Here is a 24,329-nt window from a genome sequence, read left to right on the forward strand (position 1 = left end):
ATCCACCTGAAATGTCTTTGTACTATGGAAGGAAACCAGAATACTCAGAGAAAACCCACACAAACACCACAAAGACTGAGCCGGATCAACCCCAGGTTCATACCCACAGTCCAGGAGCTATGAAACATCAGTGCTACTCACTAGACCACCTTTCAAAGTTTATTTTCTCTGCAATAAATTGATTTCTACTGCCCAGAAGGCTTCACAGCCTATACCAGACTGGAAAGCAATCTAAGGACTGGGTAGTAAATTGAGGAAGTAAAACAACATAAACATATTTGCTGTCAGGCTGGACCTTTTGCTGATTCACCAACAACACTACCGGATGCTGCCTTGACAGTTTTACACACAATTTTTCAGATTTTTGAAGTCAGACAATATCTCAAAAATGATCTGATCTCAAGAACATGGTCATGTCTACAGAGTAAAAAATGCACGACCTCCCATTCTGGGGGGGATGAGTTTAGAGTACAGGCAAATAATTCTTGAATGCAAAGTGTGAAAACTGTTGCTAATCCAACAAGCAATTTCAAAAGCATTGGTAATATTTAAATTTACAGAGCCACCATGTTAATACTTGGAATTATAGTTAAAACATGCAGCCAATTTTCAAAGACTCACAGCTGCCATGACACCCAAGTACAAACTGGAATGAAGACAGAACAGAATGTCCTTTATTCAAGTATGAAAATGTAAAGCACAGAATTCTTATTTAACATTAATAAAGACATTTTAGTCAAAAATATAAATCAACACAACTATAAAAGCAAAAATTAACAAACATGTGCAACTTTTAATATAATTTTTTAAACTTACTTTAGTACTGCATAGAAACATTTGCGCTGAATGCAATAGTACTCAGTGTAAACTATTATCCCGGTTACACAGACATTGAATTGGTCCCTTAACTCAAAATGTAAAAGGGAAATACACTTTGAAATACAAGTTACTAAATTTCTAGAATCTCCTTTTCTTTTACTACTTGGTAATGCTAACTTCAGAAGAACACAATTCAAGCAAAATGGGAGCTTGGGTCCATCATTTCAGACCTGGGTAACTTGGAGCAGATTTCGCACAAAGCTTTCTTAAACTTAAAGGAAAGCAGTTTCTGATTTGTATTTAATTTCTTAAAACCAGAGTGATAATGCAAACATCAATAGACTTACACTAAGTGTATTGAAAGTTGAATATACTTTAGTTAAAGCCAGATTACATGTACAATCTTTATGCTGCTAACCACCAAATAACAGACAGCTTGTCTGTCAGTGCTAACATTTTTGTTCTAAATGAGACAAAGGCACAATAAAAAAATACTTGAAGAATAAAATCCAGAAGAAAAATATAAATGTAATCATTCTGAACCAAGGCCAACAATACTGTCTAAATATCTTAACAGGAACTGAACCAAGCATCTTCTTTAATTAAAAGAAGTCCAGAAAGTGGAAGAAAAATACAGAGGATTACTGTGCCTTTAATTTGGTTTAGTGGTTTACATGCCCTTTTTGTTTTGACATCATATAAATCTGCTTATTGAAAATTAAAATTGTGTTCAGCTTGGCATACTGTCAAACTAAATGGCAGGAAAACCTATTACACATTCACAAGTTTAAAGAACTCAACACAGGTGTCAGGTTCAACCTGATGATAAATGAAAAGAGGATAATAATTCCGACATGTTTAACACATTTTATGGATTTCCCAACTGCTGGCTCTTAAACGAAACGTCATTTCTGGAAGAGTTTGTAACAGTGCACTTAAGCCTTGGATCTCGTATCAGCTGTTCATGGTAGCTCACTGGAAAACCTGCAGTTGCGAAATCTTGGAATCCTTTCGTCAGAAAGACACCAGACTAAACCGAAGTACGCAATTAAAGTGCCTATAACTGCTGTGACTGCAATGCTGCTAGTGCAGAGATCTTATCCCAGAGGAGATTATGCTATTGCACTACATTCCTCCTGCTGTGTTGGGTCAGAAGTCACTTTTGTTGTCTTATGTCAACAGTGCCACAAATACTAGAGCATTCCACAAATAAAGCAGAGAAGAGGGGGGGTAAAGTAGACATAGATCATACTGAAATATTTAAATGTCTGTATAATTTATCTTGGGTTATATTATTATCTTCACCAATCTGGAAAGGATTCAATGTCTTGTTGTTGAGAAGAGAGAGGTAACAAGGTACATAGTACAGCAGTAATTCACTACACTGCACTGCTGTATCTCCTCTCACTTGTAAGACAGGATGGAAGTGGGTTGCACAGAAAAGAAAAAAAACCATTGGATAGTTGCAGCATGGTCCTAACTGTACCTGCGTTGCCCCAGGCACGAGTGCTGTAGGTGGGCCTGGCTCAGAGGGCTGACAATGGCTGGAGAAGTCCCACGGGCCAGCAATCCTGTGAATAGCAGCAGCAGCAGCAGCAGCAGCAGCAGCAGCAGCAGCAGCAACAATGTGGTTTGGGGGTCTCACCAGTCTTGCACTCAGTCAGCTGTTATACCTTTCTCCCGAAGCTCTTCTGTGACACGAACCAGGTAAGTTGGGTCTGGATAGCCAAAACTTTGGTGAGGTTGGAAGTGGGAAGAGACAGATGAAAAGAGTAATCAGTCACCAGTACCCTTCTAGTGTAAATGCACTTAAACTGGCAGTGGTGGTGTTTTGTGATGGTAGGACCCCTGGACAAGGCCCGACCGCCAGGGCCAGACAGGGGTCGCGGGGAACCAGAGCGTAACCCGGCACACAGGGCGTAAGGCCGGAGGGGGAGGGGACACACCCAGGACGGGACGCCAGTCCGGCGCAAGGCACCCCAAGCGGGACTCGAACCGCAGACCCACCAAAGAGCAGGACCCGGACCAACCCACTGCGCCACCGCACCCCCTGTGCTTTGTGATACAGATTTAAAAATAAAAATTAAAAAAAATTAAGGGAAATGGGACACATACCATCGTGGTCCTCCCCAGATTGAGGTCTTGTGGTGGATGTCATTCCAGGTAATGACGTTTTGCATGCCCGTAGTCATGGATGTACCAATAGTAAAGATGAGCCGCTGCTCAAAAGCACGTCGTAACAAACCCAAAACTCTATTTCCCTCTGGACTGTCAGGCAGGTAGGCCACACGGTCTGTCCCTGGATACCTCACCCCTGGATTTGGGTGCTCCTGCTGCAATTGCCCCAAACACAAAACCATATTTTAAGAAAAAATTTTGAAATACATGATAAAATAAGAAATAACCGGACACGTCAATACTTCATGAGAGAATTTAAAAAAAACATTTAAAGAAACTTTAAACTAGGCTGGCAAGTATTTAGGTAATTTATCATCATCAAAAGGCTGCGGGATGAATGTACTACAAACAGTGAATCCTAAACCATTTAAGGTCAATCGCACAGTGGCATGAAGCGATTTCTAACATAGCAGGTGCAACCTGTAGTCCATCTTTGTGCAGTTTCTACAGATAAAAAAAGGTAAACTCTGGATTAGTGACTGCATACCAATGTCTTTTGTTCAATAAGGAGTTTAAACAGAACAACAGACATTCTATTTCAGCATAAGGGTTTCAGGAGGCGAAAAGATCCATGCATTCGGTATTACTTAGCAGAATGTTTCACTGTCTGTCAACCACAATCTGTCTTAGCAGAATGTTTCACTGTCTGTCAACCACAATCTGTATATTTCACTTATAGCTTTACAAAAGTAGCCCATACAAGTCACAGAATACCAACACATTGTTCCACATGAGATACAGAGCAGTAATAGCAAGTTGTCTACAAGTTTTATTAATGCACAACTTTTGGAATGACTAAATTAATCGGGAATGAACAGGAAAATAAGAGAGTGAATTTGTTGTAAATATCCAAAAGATATCCACCTTCAGCACCGAGATCTTTGCATGAACTCACCGCCTGCATCCCGGGTGGGAAGCTGTAAATGATGCAAACACATCCATAGCCTTCGTGTCCTGGCAACTCGAGATCTGGGTCTCGCTCCACAATCATGCTGCCGTTGGCTGGCTGATTCCCGATCAACGGACCATAGACCAGTCGGCATACAGGACATGCCCGTTTCACCTGAAATGCCCGATCCAGACAGGCCCTGCAGAAGGAGTGACCGCACTTGTCCAGGGTTGTCTTCTCCACTATCTCCCCCATACAGATGGAGCAGGTGCTGTTGTCCCCTTCACCTGAGGAGATCACGCTGATTTCAGCCTTTCGGCCAGTCGGTACCTCATGGGAAATGGGCAGAGAAATTGCACTGTCTAAATCTGCGGACTTCCTGTACTTTGCCTGCTGCCTCTGGGAGCGCCGGGTTGGAGGGGGAGGAGGGGGCAACAGGCTCCCCTCACCGTCTGTCTCCGTGACACCGACGCAAGGCAGCAAGGACCGCTTTCTTTTCGGTGCCCCATCTTGCTTGTTCATCTCCTTGCGTGCACAGCGGCACAGGTCCATGAAAGCCCTGCGGGAGGACGAAGGGACCGGACCCGCGACCGCGGCCCCGTCCACCGGCCTCAGTCGCACAGCACAGCAGCCCCCGCGCTCCCCACGCCGTACAACATCCACCCTCAGTCCATGCTTGCTCTGAAAGTCCAGCAGCCAGGGCTGCCCGGCTGCGTCCAAGTAGTCCCAGAGAGGCTGCGACACCAGCACCTCGTCGCTATCCTGCCCCGCGCGCACACTCATCGCAACCGAGGACACTGCACAGGCACATGGCAAAAACGGGAACAGGCATTACACACAGCTGGAAACGCAAGCATACACAGCATGTCCACAGACTCAGAGCAGTAAAACTTCTGAGAATGTGGGAGAACATTTTTTTTTTAAGATATATAGTAGGATAAAGATTAGACAATAATTATATATATCACAGATGTAAAAGTAGGTGTCTAATCCTCCAAAAAATAATTTTAAAAAAATACCTAGCTGTATAAATGGGTAAATAATTGTAAGCTTGTAACTGTAATAACTGTAACCTTATTGTAAGTCGCTTTGCAGAAAAGCATCAGCTGAATAAACGTAAATCATGTAATTCTAATCCGGTCCAAAAGCAGAATATTACCCTCTGAGTACTACTGATAAGATTCCCTCCACACCTGATGACACTGATTGTCAATATTAAATATTGTATATTTTATAACTTCCTATTATTTTACTGATTCATTTCACGTTCTGTTTTCTCAGTCACAGACTCTGACTGCGAGTTTAACGAGGCGTCCTACTGGAAACAAACAGTAAGTTTGTGCACCCAGATTTTTTCAAAAGGATAACTCAGCAAGCTGGATAACAACAAGAACAATAATAATCATAATATTAACAACAACAACAACAACAACAACAATAATAATAATAATAATAATAATAATAATAAGAAGAAGAAGAAGAAGACGAAGAAGAAGAAGAAAATTGGAACAACAAAAGCTAACTCGTTAATCTCGACGAATAACGTGTTCGCGGCATCAGTCGTCGATACTACTACTGGCCATCATCTTAATTAATGTAAGATAGCAGTTAGCCAGCAGGGTAAATAAATGACCGCCAGAGGTAAGCGCGCGCACAGGCCGTGCACTGTCGCTAACACGCCACGGTACTTATACGGTGCTAATAATACAGCGCTGAACGGCACGCGCTCGGCTCCGTCTGTCCCTCTGTGGCCTCTCCGTCCGCGCGAGCAGCGCCGCAGAGCGAGGCGTCCCGCCACAGGGGCGCGCGCGAGCTGTGCGGACACGGTCCTCTGTACGTGACGCGAACATGTCATGTTCGAATATAAAACCCACCAGTATTTGAATCGAACGTTCTAGAGCTGTCTGGTCAGTACTAACGCGTCGGTTCTTTTGGTTGTCGCGTCTGGCGCTAAGGCTAAGGGGAACCCCAGTAACAGGCGCAATCACGACACCGTCGCACAGACTGCGGTCCGCCGCCGCAAATAGTACGCACAGAAAAAAAAAAAAACGAAGACGTGTTCTGAAAACATTCATTTCTACTCCAATATAGTCCACGTTCACTTGCTCTGTTTATCTGAAATACATTTGAGCAATTATATTGGAAAAAAGCCATACATTTACCTTGTGATCCCATATATTCCTGTATCTGAAGTGTCCTGAGCCTGAAGTGAAGAAAAAGAACAAAAGCTGAAGTACTGGAAGAACTCTGATACTCGGAAAAGCCAACACTCAGGTTTGCTGTACAGAATGCGTTCGATACTCTGCATTTGAAGTTGAACAGTCGTTGCTTTAATTAGACTGGTCCGTATTAACCTGTAGAGTCTAGCGATCAATGGTACAAATGTGAGATTAGAGATATTTAATTTGCATTGATTGCTACTGTATGGTAACAAAATACAACCTACCTTCAGCGAAACCGGAAGAGAGCCGATCGGAGCCTTCCCAGCTAATAAAAAATACAGTAACACCATTGATCAACGCAGCGTTTCTAAAACTGCCTTCATGATTCCCGGTTCCCAGGCTTCGTCCTTGAATACACTCGAGAGTTCACACTATGCCCCTAATATCTTGAAACTAGCCAAATAATGTAGGGTGGGGGAAGAGCGTTTTTGTCTTCCGTATTCGGGAATAAACATTGAACTTGCATACACTTTTCACGTCATATTCGATTTGTTTATCTTTCCCCCTCTGAGGCGCAACCTCCATAATTTTGGGAAAGGGCGGGGAAATGTGAACCGGAAGTTCGTCATGAGCAGTCTGATTGGCCAAGCTTTGTGATGATGTCATCATGGATAAAAGTGGAATTTCTGAGCGTTGGAAATGTGTAGTGTATTCCAGACTCCGCTGTGTTGTGTGGATGTTTGTAATGTAATTTTTAACTCATGACAAAGTAACATTAGAGTGTCAAGTGGATTTTAGGATACGACTTGTGTTACTTTTTTCCGGGGTTTTTGTTTTTTACTCACTTTTCAATTCTTTAGAAAATCCAAAGTTTCTATTCTTGTTTACATTCTCGATTCTGTTTTTAACCTCTGATGAATTCACAGTTTGTATTCTGAAAATGAATTTGTGTTTATTGTACAGCTTAGTGATTTTTCTTTGTCATGTATAAGCTGAGAAACCTTTTACTGTATTGTTAGTGTAATGTTTTTATTTGAAGTGACTTCTTACTTTATGCTTGGGATTTAATAAAGTTTGGAAAAAATGTGTATTCCGCCAGTGTTTCCATATATTATATAGGCTAACTGTCATAAATATTAAAAAGTAAACTTAAACATATTACTAATTTTATTAAGAAAAGTTATAGAAAAGGCTTGTTCTAAGCTTGCATCTTGTGCATTATCAGTCTTCGTAAGTGACGATATATCGTTTTCATCAATATATCACAAACTTCAAAGTAAGAACCAAAGAAAATAACGGCCCATGGACACATTAAAAACAAAACTGAAAATGTTACATAAATGGATGCCTGGGGATAGGGTTGAATCAGTATGTTTTAAGGAGGTAATAAAAGGTTAAAAAAAAAAATGCAGTTTGACCAAAAAAGTCTGTTTATACAAGAAAGCCAAAACCTAGATTGAGAATCATTGGTTTTAACATTCTTAAGTAATTGGATTTAGACCATAAACACATTAATAACACATGAGTACTCAGGGCATATAGACATATACCGTAACGGGGCAACAAGTGTTTACACACATCGTGCTTTACAATATTCTATATTCATATAATAGACTAACCAACTAAAGATAAAAGCATTGCCAATGAATACAATTTATACTTCTAATACTGTTGTTCATTTAGTGTAGAGTATAACATTATGCATTTTACAAGCACTGCTACAGTGTTCTACTCTATCTGCTGGGTCCCCAGAATTCAGTTTAAGACCCTCAGACCAATGTACAGGTCCCTTCAGGTTTGGATCCTCACTACTTGAGTGCCTTATCCTGTCCTGCTGTCCTCAGTGTAACCTCTACTTGCCTTCTCTCCGCACCTTCCCTCCCCAAGACACATGGAGGACTCGCTCATTCTAGCTTCCTGATCTTAAGCTGTGGAATGAGCTTCCAGTCAATTAATAAATAATTGAATTAATACATAAACATTCAGTATGGGGTGTATATGGTGGCAGGGTGGCACAGCGAATAGCGCTGCTGTCTCATTTCCTGCAGCGATTGAAAAAGGCAAGCCTCCTCCCACTCATCCTCATTACATTCTACAGAGGAACCATAGAGAGCATACTGACTAACTGCATCACAGCTTGGGATGGGAACTGCAAGATCTCTGATCACAAGCCTCTACAACGGATAGTGAACATCAGAGGAAGGATCATCGGTACCCCCACCCCTTCACAGAGGACATGTACTATATCTACCATACATGGTGCACCCGCAGAGCCCACAGCATCACAGCTGACCCCACTGCTCCCACAGTCTCTTCGTCCCCCTGCCATCTGGAAGGAGATACCAAAGTATCCGGACCTCCTCCTCCAGAATGTGCAACAGCTTCTTCCCTCAGGCTGTGAGAATCCTTAACAGCATGAACCCTCAGACCATCCGCACACCACATATACAAAAGAAAAGACTGCACAAGTCACCTGAACATGGCACGTATTACTGCGAAGCAAAGAATCTTCCACACCAAAGCTGGACATTACCCTCCCAAAATCTATTTTAACTGTTTAATTCTTAGCACACACTTTCCCCCTATTTATTTATTGTGCTCAGACAGCTCACAACAGCGTCTCTAGTACTGTCTGTAGTGCTTTATTGTCTCTACTGCTAGGGTGTAAATTATATGTCCTGTATAGTTTTCGTTGTACTGTAAATTATATGTAAGTCTTTTTAATATTATTTATGTTGTCTCTGTATATTGTATACATTGTTGCTGAACTCTGACCTGTGTAGTGCACTGTGTTGTATTTGCACTTGTCTTGCACAATACTTTATGATCTATGTGGCACAGAGGTGCAAAGAGAAACAGAATATGGTTCCCCTGTATATGTAACTCATCTGTAAGGATCTGACCGATGGTTTGTAAGTGTATGGTATGTAATAGCTACAAAAAAGTTGAATGAGGGAAGGTGAATAGCCATACAGTAATTAAGGACGGGGAACTATCTTTTGATGTCGTAATATGATGCAGAAAGCTAATTATTGAATTAATTGTGTTCATTGTAATGGGATTTTCAAACCCACATAGACTGAGCTTGTTTTGAACCTACATCCAAACACCCCAAGCAAATGTGTAAGGCAGCAGAGCTATGCTCTGTACCACTTGTGTAAAGCAAATAAAAAATAAATAAATAAAGCCCGACTGATTTTAAACTTAAACCTTATCTGGCTTTTAGCAGAACCTAAAATAGCAAATAATTCAGAAAACATGATTTGTATTACTAAGCTTTTTTATTAATACCTTTGATTTACGAACAAATTAAGTTACGAGCGGACTTCCAGTCCCAATTTACATTATACCAAAACTACAGTTGGAAGATTTAAACTCATCCCTCCCAGTAACTACCGGCACGCACCCTTTCAAGCTCTTTAAGGAAAATTTAAAAAAGAAAAAAAAAAAAAAAAGAGACAGGCCTCCTTTTTCGGAGTCGAGGGATGTTTCACCCGGAAGTGGAACCCGAACCGCGGTGTTGAGGTAATGATATTGCGTCCGGTCGCCTCTCCACATTTCTCTTTTTCAGCCATCTTGGATCTGAAGCTCTGACACAGTAAGTGTTGCTGTTCACAATCTACTGTCATCTAACGTCAAATAATGTGAGAAAAACTTTTACTGCCAACGTGTTTAAAGCTTTTGATTGTAGAGAGCCCGTGACCATCTTATTTTTGTTTTTCCGTGTTCCAAGTGTTTTAAAACACTGTTGCTTGAAAATTGAGCGCTACTTCAAAATGGGGGCAGAGGGAATGCTCTTCGTAGATACGGACAAACCACTAAGTTGACTATTGTCAGAAGACACCGTTTCTCTTCAGTTTGGGCAGACTATATGACGTATCGCCTAAACTTTGTCTCCCGTACTTTATATCTTTATAAGTGATCTGTTGTCACAAAACTGTAGTACTTGATGTTTGGTTTTTTTTCCCCCCCTCGCTTGTCCGACTAATCTATGGCAGTACAATAACCGTCATGACAGAATGTTTATTAAGTATTCAAAACAGAGCATAGAAAAACAGCAGAGACAGGCAGTTTCTGAAATGTTATGAAGTTCTTCATGATTTTTTTGAATCAGGAAGGCAGTAATGAGTAATCCTTGCTCGCCCAGGGCCAGGGTACTCGCAACGTGTTAATAGATGGTAGATGGCTGGTTTGCGGGCCTTTGTCCTGCTGCTGGTGAGGACACTGGGAGAGATGGCCTTTCGCTCATTTTGCTGATTTAGTAGTTTCTTAGTTCTGAAGCAAACCATACTCATTGTTATTGTTTCATTTGGAGAAAGTGTTGTTAAAGACAAGGGGAAAGTACAGGGCCACACCATGTAAGGAAGTGTGGCGGGACACTGGACAGCTGGGGTGTCACTTTGCCAGATATTTATCTACCTTTTTGCTTTTAACCATACGTGGGGATTGAGTGCATTAACTCGTCGGCTACTATGTTCAGTATACAAGGTATGATTTAGTTATCAAAACTAGTTTCTATTTTAAGACGGGTTCCACATTTAGTTAAATTATACCGGACACCGGGTAGTGTAGTGGTTAGAGCTGCTGCCTTTGGACCTAAAGGTTGCAGGTTTGAATCCCATCTCCAGCTGTACTTCCCTGTAATAAGGTGCATACCCTTTATTGCTCTGGTGAAATTACCCAGCTGTATAAATGAGTAATTGTTGGTACTTTAACACTGTGAGTTGTTTTGGAGAAAAACATCAAGTAAATGTAAGTTATTAATGCTAATGAGTAGATGCATGTTGTTGGGTAACATTCCCTTTGCAGAGTGATTTTCGCAGCCAGCTGCTGTTATCAGTTGGAGGCTGTATTTTCCTTCTCCCCTGTATTTCTTCTTTTCAGTTTCTGCCTTTTCCCAGGACAACTCAGTGATAGGTTTGTATGCTAAGCTACCATTGCATACAAACATTGCACTGATTTACCCATTGATGCACCAGAGCAATTGTTACTGTTGAACTTCATGGTAAACGTCTTGATCAGGGTTGCTGCCTGGGGTTTGTGTTTATTAATTTAGCAGATGCTTTTTTTTCCAAAGCAACTACCAATGGGCACTATTTATTGTTGTTATCCCACACTTCATTCACCCAAGGAGCTTTACAATTCTAGATACACTACTGACATTGAGTAACTCATCCATACATCAGTGAAAGACTTTCTTCCAGTTAGTCTCTCTCTCTCTCTCTCTCTCACACACACACACACACACACACACACACACACACACACACACACAGTAGGTGACTTTGAGAGTCACCAATCCACCTGAACATTTGAGGACATATGGTGCTGTGAAGGATAACATTTTATTATAGTGTATGTATATGATTATAATAGTTGCTCTCTGTCCTTTCTACAGATATGCCTGGTGAAGCCACAGAAGCTGTTCCAGCCACAGAGCAGGAAATGCAGCAGGCACAGGCGGAGACTGGTTCGTATTCCAACGCATGCATACCCCATTGCATGTGCACATTCCAGGGCGATTAGCGTGTGGGATCCTGGGTGTCGTTCCTTCTTATGCTGCTGCATTCAACGCTGTCACAAGTTTGTGTCCAAACACCATTTACTTAGCTTTTAAAGGCTGTGTAGTAAGCATCCTCTAGAAGTTTTGGTTTGTCAGGTGGGATTTTACCCTTTTCACTGGTGTGTGGTGTGGTTCCAGGGAAAATGTAAAACTGGAAAAGTTTATTCCAAACTGATTTGATGGAGAAAGGGACAGTTTTTTGCAAGCGCATGGTAGAGTAGAAAAATTAGCAAGAAGGTCAGTGTATTGTGAGTTTGAGTAAACTTTTCATTTGTAAAATGTTAACGAATGTCAGAACTAAACATCAGGTGTAGTATTTTTTTTTCCCTCATCAACATGAAATGTAAAGCCAAAAATTGAATTCAAAATTCTTGGTTAGTCTTGCTAATACACATGTGATTTCTTGCATACCTTAAATTTTACCCATGAATCAGTATTGGTGTCCATCACTCTTTGCATGGGACTTGTTGCTTGAAAACACAGGATCTTTGCATGTGGTGTCGGGGGACTTAATAGTTGTAACATTGGCAGAACTGTGATTAGTACTTAAATGTGAAGCTAACTTTGTGTTTGGAAATATTTCCTTTTTCATTTAGTCAAAGTTTGACTGCAATATGTATTCAGAAGAATTGTAATTTTGCCTTATTTGGTAAATTCCTTTTTCTGGATTTTTACAGATGTTTGTTTAGCATAGTAGAGTTTTAATAAAACGTTGAAGACCCAGCAAATCTTACGTTGCTGGAAGATAAAATTGAGTATTTGTTAGTTCCTTACAATGTGATGTAATTTTTTTTATTTTACTGAAAGTGAATACTTTCTGTGTATATTAGGTTGCACGTGTATTGTTAGTTCAACTACAAATAGAAAACACTAACATTTGTGGAGTCGGCACCCCATATTTTTCTCCTTTAACTGTTACTCTTGAGCTGAACTTGATTTCATGGCAATATCTTGACTGGGGGATCACGAGAACAAATTGAATGCGGGCACTGCATGTTGGGTCTGAGATGTACCAGCTCTTGGGTTGTTCACAAACTCTTTGCTTATTGAAAGCACAATATTTTTAGTGAGAGAACACTCCAGTTGCATCCATTCAATTCTCCTGCCTGTTGACTTTGATATCATGCTTAGATTTCACAAGTATCAGGCAGTAGGGCCATGGGATTCCCCCCGGCACTTTTAATACCAGCATGTGGGGGGTATGTGGTGGTCACCGGGGCACTTGGACTGAGGCTGTTCAAATGGAATATTAGAATAGACTGCATTCTAATTTCTCTACTTATATCACAGGCAGTATCATAAAAGACTTTGGTTCCAGATGTGCAAGAACCTGAATTTACCTTAACTCAAACTAAAATTGAGAGCATATGATACAAGTACATGTCTTTGCATAGGGCTTCTTTAGTCTGCTGAAGAAAGCAGACTAATTGTAGTTGGTGCATATTCAGCTTGATAATTGATAAATTTAAGTGGCCTTAGTGGCAATTTGGGTTGTACACTTGTACCTCAATTTACGAATGCAATTGTCATCGTGAGTTTGTTCGTAAGTCCAGCTGCTACATTGCATTCAAACTTGATAGTCTTCCATTGGTTTATTCACTGGTTAGGTTCTCTTCTAAAAGGAAAAATAAAACGGATAAAGCTATAATGAATTATTTTCAGGATTCCTTAAGGCCTTCTATAAATAACTCATACAATGCAGAGTCTGTGTTCCCCTTCAAACAACAAGGTGTGGTGCGGGGAACACTGGACGGCACACCAGTCTGTCGCAGGTTTTTTGTTTTATTAACCTGAAGCAATATTAAAGTTTAAAATGACTAAGTCTCCACAATTTGCTGTTTAGCATGTTCTGCTTTAAAGACAGAAGACAATGCTGTGTTCTTCCTGCACATCAGTGCTGTAGGAGAATGGAACAGCAAAGAGTACGTTGAATTGCGTTTGAACTTGGAAGGGGAAGAATTCATTAAAGTACTTGACCTAAAATACTGACTCTCTCGGCTCCAAATGAGGACAACAAAGATGGGACCTATTAATCACGTCAACATCTAGTGATTTTCAGATTACAATCAAAAGTTCTACTATTAGACACACGTCTATTCTATTAGCGTTGGATATATCTATGTGAAATAAAATGCGCTAAATGAAACTTGTCCTGCGCAGCTCTGTGAAGCCCACCTCCCACAAACAGCATCATTGGTTTCTGAGTGCATTTTGCTGCTTAGTAATTGGAGCAATTAGAAACACATGCAGTTTTCTTTCCAGTGCGGGAAAATTTTTAGAAAGGTGAAGAAAATTAAAAATACTTACATTCACTGAAAAATGTCAGTGTCTTTGAAAATTTGTGACGTACATTCGTAACACGAGGTACCAGTGTATTAGCAGAAGGATCTTACTGCCTGTGGTTTGTTTTTGGGGTTTTTCTTTTGGGGTCAGCTTGGTAGGACAGTTCTCTTTTTTAAACAAAGAGAAAGCCAAAATGCATTTCTGAACATCACTTGTGTGAGATCTGGGACTTATTAGAAGTCTCCTTAAATGTTACTGGTCCTTCACAAATGTGTTCACCATTGAGTGTGCATTTGCACTGTTTTCTATTTTCCTTTAATTATAAACACATAAACCAAAAAAAAGACCGTGTCAGGAGCCACTGATCTTTTTGCTGTGCTCCTCCTCTTCCGTCCTCTTGCTTTCTTCCTTCCCTCTCAGCTTCGGGGGACTTGAACACCTCCAAATCCCAAGCCATTTCAGTGCATGAAGCAGCCCAGGGAGTGTCTGGAGAGAACCTCTCAATGGCAGCTGAAGTTGCTGGAATGTCTGAGTCATGTGGCATGCCGGAATCTGTTTTGGAGAGCACTGGCCTTAGCGTTATTGGCCACGATTCAGAAGACCTGAAACTGGAATTTGCATCCAAGATATCTGCTGGCAAACAGAATGGAGATGTGATATCTAAAGTTCCAGGGCAGGTAGAGGTGCTGGTGCTTCCTGGTGTGGCTGAAGCTGTTGACATTAATGCTCAGCAACATGTTGACCCAAAGGAAGAACCAGCTGTGAATGAATTGGGTATAGCTGTAGAGGTTACATCATCTGTGAGAGCAGAAAATCCCACTGTAGTCAAAGAATTGGCTGTGTGTGGAAAACAAGAACTTGAAGGTGAAGAGCAAGTGATTTCTGCTGAACAGGAATCTGCAGCTGAAGAAACAGAGATGGTTGCTGAAGAAAGAGTTCCTGATGTTGTGGATGCATGCTCTTTAGAGTGCTGTACAGAGGATAACAAATTGGTTGGGGAACTTGAGGCTGTTCAAGACCCATGTATTACTGAAAAATTGCTTCCTGCGAGTGAAAATGTCCCTTCTGTAGAACCTGCAGAAGAAACCAAAGGAGCTGAGCCACAATCAGTATTTCACGAACAAACTTGTACTGAACATGTGGTTTCAGATGTTGTAGTTGAAAAGTCTGGCAGTTCTGCAGAAGATGCCAAAGCATTTGAGGGACTGTCACCAGTTCAAGAACCTGCTACTATTGAACAACCAGTTCTGGATGTTGTTGATGCACTTTCTGGAGAAATTCCTGCTGAAGAAGCCAAACCAGCTGAGGCACTGTCAGCAACTCAAAAATCTGCTACTACTGAACAGCAAACTATGGATTCTGTACATCTACCTTCTGTAGAATCTCTCAAAGAACAACAAACCAAAGTTCCAGATAATGTGCAAGCACCTCCTGGAGAATCTCTTGTAGAAGAACGAGCTAAAGCAGCTGGAAAACAATCAGATGAGGAACCCACTGTTTATGAACAACCTGTTACAGATGTGGTAGATGTATCTTCTGGAGATTCTCCTGCAGAAGAACAAGCAAAATCAGTTAAGGCTTTACTGGGTCAGGAACCTATGGCGTCTGCACAGTTGCTTCCAGATGTAGTAGATGCACCTTCTGGAGAATCTCCTAAAGAACAGACCAGAGCACCAGAGAAACAATTACCAGTTCAAAAACCAGCTGCTTTTGAACAATCTGTTCTGGATATTGTAGATGCAACTTCTGCAAAATTGTCTGTAGAATGCATGGCTGCTGTTGAAGCTGTTGGTGTTCCAGAAAACACTGGTGGTCAAAAACATGAATCTCAAGAACCATCTGCCTCTATCCCACTTGCAGCAGATGATGTCGATGATCCGGTTGGTACTATTCCAGTTGGCCTTGCATCTGAAAATTCATGCATCATCCAAGTTGCTGAATCTAGTATGCCCGTTGGTCATAGTGACCGCCTAGCCAATGAAAATATGATACCTGAGAATCCTCAACAAGCATGTGGAAAAAATGAATATGATAAAAATGAAGGCATGGGTAGCCTAACAGCTACAGCTACTGAAGTTGCAATGCCAACTATCAACTTTACCATTACCATACCAAATGAAGTAGCTACCCAGAGTGGAGACCTGGTCACTGCCTTGTCTGAGGCAGTGCAGACTGAGCTTGCTTCTAGTTGGCCTGGTCAACCCGTAGCAGCCCAGAAAGCCTCAGGTGGGTTATTTTGTTTGAAATGTTCACTTGTTTTCGAGCAACACGTTTTCATACTTCCCTGGCTTAACAATACATTTAAATGTGACTCATACAGGTTTTTTTTTTTTTTTTTTGAAAGTTGAGGTTTTGAAGTGATTCAGTAAATTACTCTTTAAAGTAGTAAGTGTGATTGTGAAACTACATTTTTCCTGCAGTTGGAAGTCACTTAATATTCAGTATATGTGGAATTTGTTTTTTTTTCCTATTTCAGCAGTTTGTTTTTCCTACCCACATACAAAGTTGTGGCATTATTTAAGTTGGTTTTTGTATCACTGTAGCCAATTTCAGATTGCCATTTCATGGAGAGTAAATGAACAAGCATTCTGAAGATGGGATCTAGTTAAGCTGCTCGATCTTTGAAAGCATTTGATCCTTATGCTCCTTTGAATGAAAAGGTACTGTTAGTAGAAGTTATCAATGTATTGAAGTTGTGGAGCTTACAAATTTCTCCATTATTGAAGTTGTGCTGATATAATACCAGCTCTTGGTAGGTTGATATCCTTACCTTCCTGTTAGGCTTTGCAAGGCATATCTAAGCCTTGAGTGGTAAGTGTGGGTAGGTTAAAGGCAAACAGTTGCTGCTTAAATTTATTTTTTGGTACAGACAGTCCTGTATACTAACTTTTCACTTTATATAACCCAGTGTTTCTTTCTGCTTGCTGCTTTCTTTTAGTAATGAACATGAGTCATAAGGGAATGGTTTTTGATATCTGTGTAAATTATCAGGTGTCAAGTTCACATGTAGTGGTTGATAGTGTAGTAAATGGAAATTTAAAAAAAAATACTCTAGGGCTAGGAATAAAGATATAGAGGAGGATAACTGGAGAATCTGTATAGCCAGCTTCTCCTGTGGTTAGGTTTTTTTTTTTAAATTTCTAATTCTATATAGAATTAAGTAGTGTATTTGAATTAGTAAAAGTATTACATTTTATTTTCCCCCGTACATGGCTTCGCTAAATTCTTGTAGCATAATGGCTTACAAAGCCATTCTTATTTTTTGAAGAGCAAGTTTCCTTTGTTTTGGTTAGCACTGTAGATTGAGTTACACTTCATGACAGCTAGTTCCACTGCAATAAAAAATGAGTTACAAAATTGAACAAGTTGGTATTCAGCTCCCATTGCCCTGGAACTAATTGGGTTTTTTCTGTGCTAATTTGTGGGTAGTTTCAGTATTTACTCTAAACCTGTATATTCAGAACGTGATATGCTTCGCACCGTTTTGCTCTGCCTGCTGTGTCTGGAAATGTCCCCCCTTTTATAGGCAGACTAATGGACATGGCTTTGAAGGTGCCTGTGGTGCTTTTTGTGTTTTAGATGTATCTTAGTTTTCCTTGACATTGCTTGCTATGTGAGTTTTGTGTGTGAAGCATATTAATTTAAAGGTGAGTGCTACTTGCATTTTTGTTTTGATGGGTTTGAAACGACATTGTTGAACATACCCATGTCATAATGGTGTCAATCCTCCAAATCATTTAGCTCCAGCGCCTCCTGCTGCGGTTGCTGCAGAGAAGAAGCCAGGTAGACAAAACTCCAAAATCATAACTGGCTTTCAGCCCTGGTGCTCTGTCCCTCTACTGTGTCTCAGATTGTTCTTCATTACAGACAAGCTGTGAAGTACTTAGCTGTCATTAATTGTGAATTTTTGCTTGATTTTTACTTTCATACCTTGGAGTTTATGATCAGTATGAAAGAAAATTAGACCCATGGGGTTTTTCCTAGAGGCCAGTATTGGGGGACACTACCAGGTCTAATATACTAATCTGCTGTTGGTGTGCAGTGCAGCCTTAACCTTTCTACTGAAGTATAGTCTACCCCATCTTTTTTTTTTTTTTTTCTTCTTCTTTACATCTCAGACACCCCAACTGAAAGCTTGCTAAATAAATATTAAAAAAAATAAATAAATAAATTAAGCTATGAGCTATATGGTAGTTGGTCAAATCCAAGGAACATGTTGTATGTGGTTATTTCCAACAGCATTCCACAGCAGAAAATAAATATCCTTGATCAGTCTATTTTGGTAACATATCAGAGATGTTGAATTTAATGTTATGCTGTCCATCTTCATGCATGAGTTTTTTCCCCTGCTATTAGTTGCCTTTACCTTGAATAATTGTTGTAGAAATCAGTACTATAGATCTGTTTAGTTTGCTTGCTTACTCTGAAAAGATGGTATTATACCTTATGTGGTCTCTCAAATCCAACTTGAGTCCCTTTATTTTCTTTAGCCCCTCCTGCTTCCAAGAAAAATTCCTCTACCCCTCCACGCTCTGCAGCTGCTAGTACTGTTACCATGCCTAAAGCTAAAGAAGCTAAAAGTGGGTCCAAGCTGTCCACTTCACCTCTCTCCTCTACCTCCAAGCCTGTGCCTGTCACCACCAAGTGCTCATCTTCATCTGCTTCTGCCTCTTCCCCCACCTCTCCCAAAGTCTCTTCTACCTCTCCTAGTGTCTCTTCCCTGCCTTGCTCTACCCCTCCCTCTTCTCCCTTAGCACCTCCCCAAGTTGGGTCTCTTGTTCCTGGTGAAGGAGATGCCTCTGTCACTCAGCCCAAGATTGTGAAGGCTGGTGGAAAAGGGAAATCCAAGAAAGGTCCCCCTTCAGCAGTAGCTAATGCACAGCTTTCTGCCAAAGCTGCCCAGTTGCCTGACAAAACTGGTGCCCAGGTTACTGAGGCAATACCTAATAAGGAAGGCACTGAAGCTCTAAATACTGATGCTTCTATGGCTAAAGCTGCTGTCCCAGTTACAGTTCCAGGTCCTGACCCTGTGTCTGTTCCACCGGAAATCTCTATAACTGCCTCTCCTCCTAAATCTGACTTGTCACTTTCCCCAAAGAATGTTGATGCACCTGTAGCTTTCAAGGTGACATCCCAGCCTGCTGTACCTGCTCCCAAGTCTTTTGCTGATGCTGTAGCCAGTAACCTTCCTAAAATTGCCCCTGAAACCTCAAAATTAGAAAAAGTGGCTGTCAGTACTGAAGAGGTCAAAGAGCCCAAAGCCATTTCAGCTGAGTTGCCTCTAAAGAAGCCACCTAAGGAGGTTCCTGGTATAGCCAACTCTCCTCCTGTCTCTGCTTCTACTCCTGATATCTCTCCTGCTACTCATCCATCCTCCATTGCCAAAAAATCTAAGATCTCTATAGCTTCATCAGATGGTAAAAAAGTTCCATCCTCCACTGCCCAGCCTTCTGTCTCCCCTTCTGCTCCTGCACCCACCCCAACTCCTACAGTTGTGACACCTTCTCCAGAAGTAGCATCTGAGGTGGCTGCATCTTCTCCAGCCCTAGAGGAGGATGATGAACTGCCTCCACTGATCCCACCTGAGGGATTTGTTGGCATGCCTGTTTTACAACCCCCCACACTAGTTGAGGTTTCCACAAAACCCAGTCCTCCTGTGGCACCTCAAGCTGCAGCAGTCTCCACCCTTAAATCCCCTCCAGCTAAATCCCCTGCCAAGTTGGAGCCTGTTATCAAGAATGATAAGGGTACCTCTTTCTGACTTTTCTGATGCACAGTGGCATGACTACTAATATATTGTAGTTCACAGGTGGTAATTACAAATAAATTAGTATTTTGCTTTGAGCAGTTGCTCTTCTTAAAATGTCAAAAGTTGCATCACACTTTTGCATTTTCTCCACGTGGAAATGGCAGATTTAATATGACTGCTGATGTATAAGTGTGGATCATCTTGATCTCGGACGTGGCTGGTCTGAAACTCTCTCATTTTGTGTTTTAACCAGTAGCTAATGTGAAGTAGAATTTAACTTGATGCATTTTATAAATGGCAATGTGAAATTTTGGTCACATCACTAAGTATTTTGAATATTTGTGGAATGGTGGTTTGTAAAGAAGTTTTATGCATTGCTAAAATGCATGTTTTAAAGTTGTTTAATTTGTATGCACATTAACTGTACTGACCATTAAAATAGGAAAATAAAAATATTCCTCAGTATACTCACTTTGAAAAGGAGTTGTACCAGTTTTATTGAAGTTTTCCAGGTGGTGAACAGAGAAATTCCAGTAAAATTAAAACTTGGGTATGAGTGTTGCCAGTGTAGTTAAATATGGAACAGCTATTTGTGTGTGTTTATTTTTAGTGATCCCATGAAGCTTTTTGTTGGGATCCAGTATTGTGTTCTAGTTGAGATGAAGTAAAGATGCTTCTAAGTACTCTTGTTTAAGCAATAGCTGTGAAGTTTTACATTTCCAAACCTGTTACTTTGTACAAGAAAGAAATGGAACATTATGGAATACTGTGTGTTTTTAAAATGTGTGTGTGTGTACGCTGTCATTAGTGAAGTGGGTAAACGCACAGATGTTGCGCATGTAACTGGGATGGCATCACTACAACCAGACACTAGGGTTGATGGAATTTAATGGTTCAACACACACACACACACATCCATCCGTCCATCCTTCAGTAAGAAACCCTGTCTTAAATTACTTGGATACCCCTGCTGTTGCAAAGTTTGCATGTACTGTAAAATGTCAGTCCCTCTTCATAGCTTAGTTATGAGAATACAGTTCATGGGCCAAAAATATGCATTCTTCAGTGTTTGTTCACCACCTGTGTTTAGCTACAGTAATTGTATTGCAGATCCTGAAATTTTGATTTCAGCATCACAAAATCAATTGAAACTGTGTGCAGTGCAATTTTAATTTCATTAATGTTTATAAGTTTGCATGTGCAGCATGGATCTTTCACTGAAAGTTTTGGAATTTGATTTTAGGGGGGGTATTTTTGTTGGACTGATTGCAGAAAAATTGAGACAACCGTCTTCCATTTATTCTATGTATATCCAAATTTATTGTACGATATTTTAAAGTGTCTAGGTGAGCAGTATCTAAACTTCTATTGTACATTTGCTTACTTTTACATAAGCTGTATATCTGCAATTCTATTTTAGGGCCATTGTTCAAAGAACTTTCAAGAAGTAAACTGCATGACATTAGGAAACAAATTTCCACAAATTCTAAACCCCCATTTATGGGGGGGAAACATTTAAGTAGAAATTTATATTGTTTACTTAAGAACTTCATGCACAGCCTTTGTCTGCCTGCTGAAGTTTTCTCTGGTGATTGTAGGGTCTGGCACAGAGTCAGACAGTGATGAATCCGTGCCAGAACTAGAGGAGCCCGACTCTGCACAGTCACAGCAAGCACAGGTATGGCTTATCAGCATGGAGGTAGTCCAGTATTTTTGGGATTCATTTATGTACATGGGTGGACCGACGATGCGTAGTAATACCTTTACTCAGTTGCTTCAAATCATTGGTGAAAAAATACTGTGAATTGAGTCTTGAATGTGATAAGGCAGTGCAAGCCAAATGTAATTCTTTCATCTTATCTCCAGAAGACATTTATGTAAAACCTCCATGACCTTTTATTCGTGAGGTGGACCTCAGTGTTTAGCTTGGTTAGACTTGTTTAGCAGTGTAAGCCATTTTTTATTCATCCCTTAGCTTGCTGCAGCTGCAGAAATTGATGAGGAACCAGTGAGCAAAGCTAAACAGAGCAGAAGTGAAAAGAAAGCACGAAAGGTAAGTTGTGCTAAACTCAATGTGCCATTGTTAGTGAGGAAACATGAAGCATGGACCACTTCCACCTCTCCTCTTGTGATGTTAACAGCATGACTTTCGTTCTTCTGATAATGCTGAAGCCAGCCGTTCCAGTCTGAGGAGGAGATGTAGTGCTTGCTTGCAATGTATTCCTTTTTGTAGACATTTTCATGATTTATTGTAACTAAAGTGAGAAATCATTTTAGTGGCCTTAATGGGAATTAAAATCACATAAAATACATTCTTGTTTCAGGCAATGTCCAAGCTGGGTCTTCGCCAGGTGACCGGTGTCACTAGAGTCACAATCCGGAAGTCAAAGAACATCCTGTTTGTCATCACTAAACCAGACGTCTACAAGAGCCCAGCATCCGACACATACATTGTCTTTGGTGAAGCTAAGGTAAGGGCATCATTGTAAATTCAGGTCAGCAGGGTTGATAGGCTTATGTGCAAATTCAGGTCTTCGTGGCGTCCTATGAACAACTTACGTTTTAGACTTTTCATCTTTGGAGACCTGGTGGTATATTGCTTGGTTGTATATGTGCTTAGACATATGTTGCTTGAGAAGGTTTGTTCGGGTCATGAAAATTTGCTCCTTCTGTGGTGAAATAATTTTGACTTTTGTTTCTCTGAACCTAATGAAGCCAAACATGCTGAGAAAGTGTCCCTTTTGGACTTAAATGTGTCCCCCCCCCTTTGGGTTTATGCTCCTGTTCTTTTTCTACATTTTAAATGTAAAAAATTCCTGCATGTGTTTCCTCGGTTAATGTTTTGTAACTACTGGTGACACACCTTTTTAAAATGCCAAGTTGATTTCAAACCAGTTGGATTCAAGAGCCTGCAACAGTGACATTGAAGTTCTACCTACAAGTCACGTGTTAACTTTTCCTCCTCTTCAGATTGAGGATCTTTCACAGCAAGCCCAATTGGCAGCAGCAGAGAAGTTCAAAGTTCAGGGAGAAACGGTCTCAAATATCCAGGAGAACACGCAGACGCCCACCGTGCAGGAGGAAAGCGAAGAGGAGGAGGTGAGGACCAGCAATGCTGAGTTTGCTGTTTTGTCCTACATCTGTTGGTTGTAGGTTAGTCTTCCTCCCTGCAAATATTTCATTCTTCAGGAGTGGCTGTTAATGTTCCTCTTAATTTATAGGTTGACGAGACTGGGGTGGAGGTAAAGGACATCGAACTGGTCATGTCACAAGCCAACGTGTCACGGGCAAAGGCAGTACGTGCCCTCAAGAACAACAACAACGACATTGTCAATGCAATTATGGTAAGCATTTCATAATTGTTCAACAGAACATCTATAGTCAAATGAATTTGAGTAGGTCAGTTAAAAACCTTGAATGTGCAGTGCTTGTTGTGATCTGCATTTTAAACATGACAAAAGCAGTTTGATAATCTGACTAATAGTTGTGTGTGTGTTCTTGCAGGAATTGACAATGTGAAAGGCAGGGAAAGAACAGGCCAAGGACATAAGTGTTGCTGTGGAAAAACCACATATGTTTGTACAATTTGTACCCAGGAGACAAATAAAGGTGTGGATTGCTAAAATGGAAAATTCTCCTGGATTTTTTTAAATGTCTTTGCTTAATTAGTATTCATTGATAAAGTAGTCTCATCTCTATGCTAAAAGTATTAACGTGATTACATGAACACTCCAACTTCACTGGCATTATCCACCAGACTCGCTAATGATTTGTACCAGCAGGTAGAGTAGTGGTGAAAGCTGCCACCTTGCCCTCAGAGGCCCTACATTTGAATCCCGTATGTTACCATACCCCTTAGCAAGATCATCTTAAATTGCTAAGTCAGTTTAGAGAAAAGTCTCACCTAAAGTACATAAATGCAAATACTGGTACTTGGTTAGCTTTATATATTAAAAAAAATGTGGTCATGGGATTCTTATCAAAGCAATAACATTTAGTCCTCAAACCATTTCGATATAATGTTGAAAATATTCTGTGAACTTTTGATGGGAAGTTGATTTAGTCTTTTCCATTTCAGTTGTGAAGTAAACTAATACTTCAAGAAGGTTGCCTTGCCCTTCTGTTTCATATCATCCTGAAGGCTTTTGCCATCCACTACAGTATTCAGCTTTGTTTTCAAATGTCCCCCAATCTTTGCTTTATGCTTGAGTTTACATAAGGTGTGGCCCTATAAAATTTTCACAAGGCAGAGAAATGTATAAAGATTTTTGTTTTCAAATTTTGTACTGGTGGAAACTAGTTTTTGTAACAGCTCTTAATCTGCTATAACTACTGAAGTGAACTAATGGATTAAATAAAAGTACTTTTGGAAATGCATTTATTGTAATAAGTTCTTTAATGTATTCCTTAACCTAGAAAATTATTCAGATTAGTAAAAGTTTTTTAAAAACTGGACAATGTAGTATTGTGGGTGGTAAGGTGGCGTAGCAAATAGTGCTGCCACCTCACCGCTAGGGTGGTGCAAAAGGATATGGGCTCAATTCCTGCTCAGTCTGTGGTGTTTGTATGTTCTCCCTGTGTCTACATGGGTTTCCTCTGATTTTCTCCCACAGTCTGAAAACATACAATTCTAATTTTAATGTGTGCATGTGTGGCTAACCTGCAATGGACTGGCTCCCCTCTAGG

The 24,329-nt window shown here is 40.6% G+C and overlaps 2 protein-coding genes and 1 non-coding gene across 8 annotated transcripts; 2 read left to right on the plus strand and 1 right to left on the minus strand.

Moving 5' to 3' along the window:
* Window positions 1-656: 656 nt before the first annotated feature.
* On the minus strand, window positions 657-6,646 carry dtx3 (deltex E3 ubiquitin ligase 3). Of its 3 annotated transcripts, XM_018760159.2 has the most exons (5): window positions 6,333-6,646; window positions 6,049-6,089; window positions 3,893-4,683; window positions 2,935-3,152; window positions 657-2,551 (listed from the first exon to the last, which is right to left on the minus strand). In XM_018760159.2, exons 2-5 carry the CDS (start codon window positions 6,059-6,061, stop codon window positions 2,476-2,478), a joined length of 1,098 nt encoding a protein of 365 aa, XP_018615675.1. In that variant the 5' UTR covers window positions 6,062-6,089; window positions 6,333-6,646; the 3' UTR covers window positions 657-2,475. The 3 variants fall into 3 exon arrangements, with proteins under 3 accessions (XP_018615675.1, XP_018615676.1, XP_018615674.1); XM_018760160.2 differs by lacking the exons at window positions 6,049-6,089; window positions 6,333-6,646 and adding an exon at window positions 5,761-6,018; XM_018760158.2 differs by lacking the exons at window positions 6,049-6,089; window positions 6,333-6,646 and adding an exon at window positions 5,410-5,754.
* A 2,916-nt stretch (window positions 6,647-9,562) lies between these two features.
* naca (nascent polypeptide associated complex subunit alpha) lies at window positions 9,563-23,275 on the plus strand. Of its 4 annotated transcripts, none has more exons than XM_018760527.2 (10): window positions 9,563-9,646; window positions 11,447-11,518; window positions 17,636-17,677; window positions 18,385-19,641; window positions 21,242-21,321; window positions 21,619-21,696; window positions 21,968-22,114; window positions 22,614-22,742; window positions 22,865-22,987; window positions 23,148-23,275. In XM_018760527.2, the coding sequence occupies exons 2-10, from the start codon at window positions 11,449-11,451 to the stop codon at window positions 23,160-23,162; spliced, it is 1,941 nt and encodes a 646-aa protein (XP_018616043.2). In that variant the 5' UTR covers window positions 9,563-9,646; window positions 11,447-11,448; the 3' UTR covers window positions 23,163-23,275. The 4 variants fall into 4 exon arrangements, with proteins under 4 accessions (XP_018616043.2, XP_018616044.1, XP_018616041.2 ...); XM_018760526.2 differs by lacking the exons at window positions 9,563-9,646; window positions 11,447-11,518 and adding an exon at window positions 15,640-16,120 and having other exon boundaries at window positions 18,385-18,474; window positions 18,586-19,641; XM_018760525.2 differs by lacking the exons at window positions 9,563-9,646; window positions 11,447-11,518 and adding an exon at window positions 15,638-16,120.
* Window positions 21,766-21,838, plus strand: LOC114909187 (small nucleolar RNA SNORD59). Its single transcript, XR_003797154.1, has one exon. It is a non-coding gene; the product is annotated as a small nucleolar RNA SNORD59 (small nucleolar RNA).
* Window positions 23,276-24,329: the final 1,054 nt, after the last annotated feature.

This window comes from Scleropages formosus, chromosome 19 (genome assembly GCF_900964775.1).
Source record: "Scleropages formosus chromosome 19, fSclFor1.1, whole genome shotgun sequence".
NCBI classification, from domain to species: Eukaryota; Metazoa; Chordata; class Actinopteri; order Osteoglossiformes; family Osteoglossidae; genus Scleropages; species Scleropages formosus.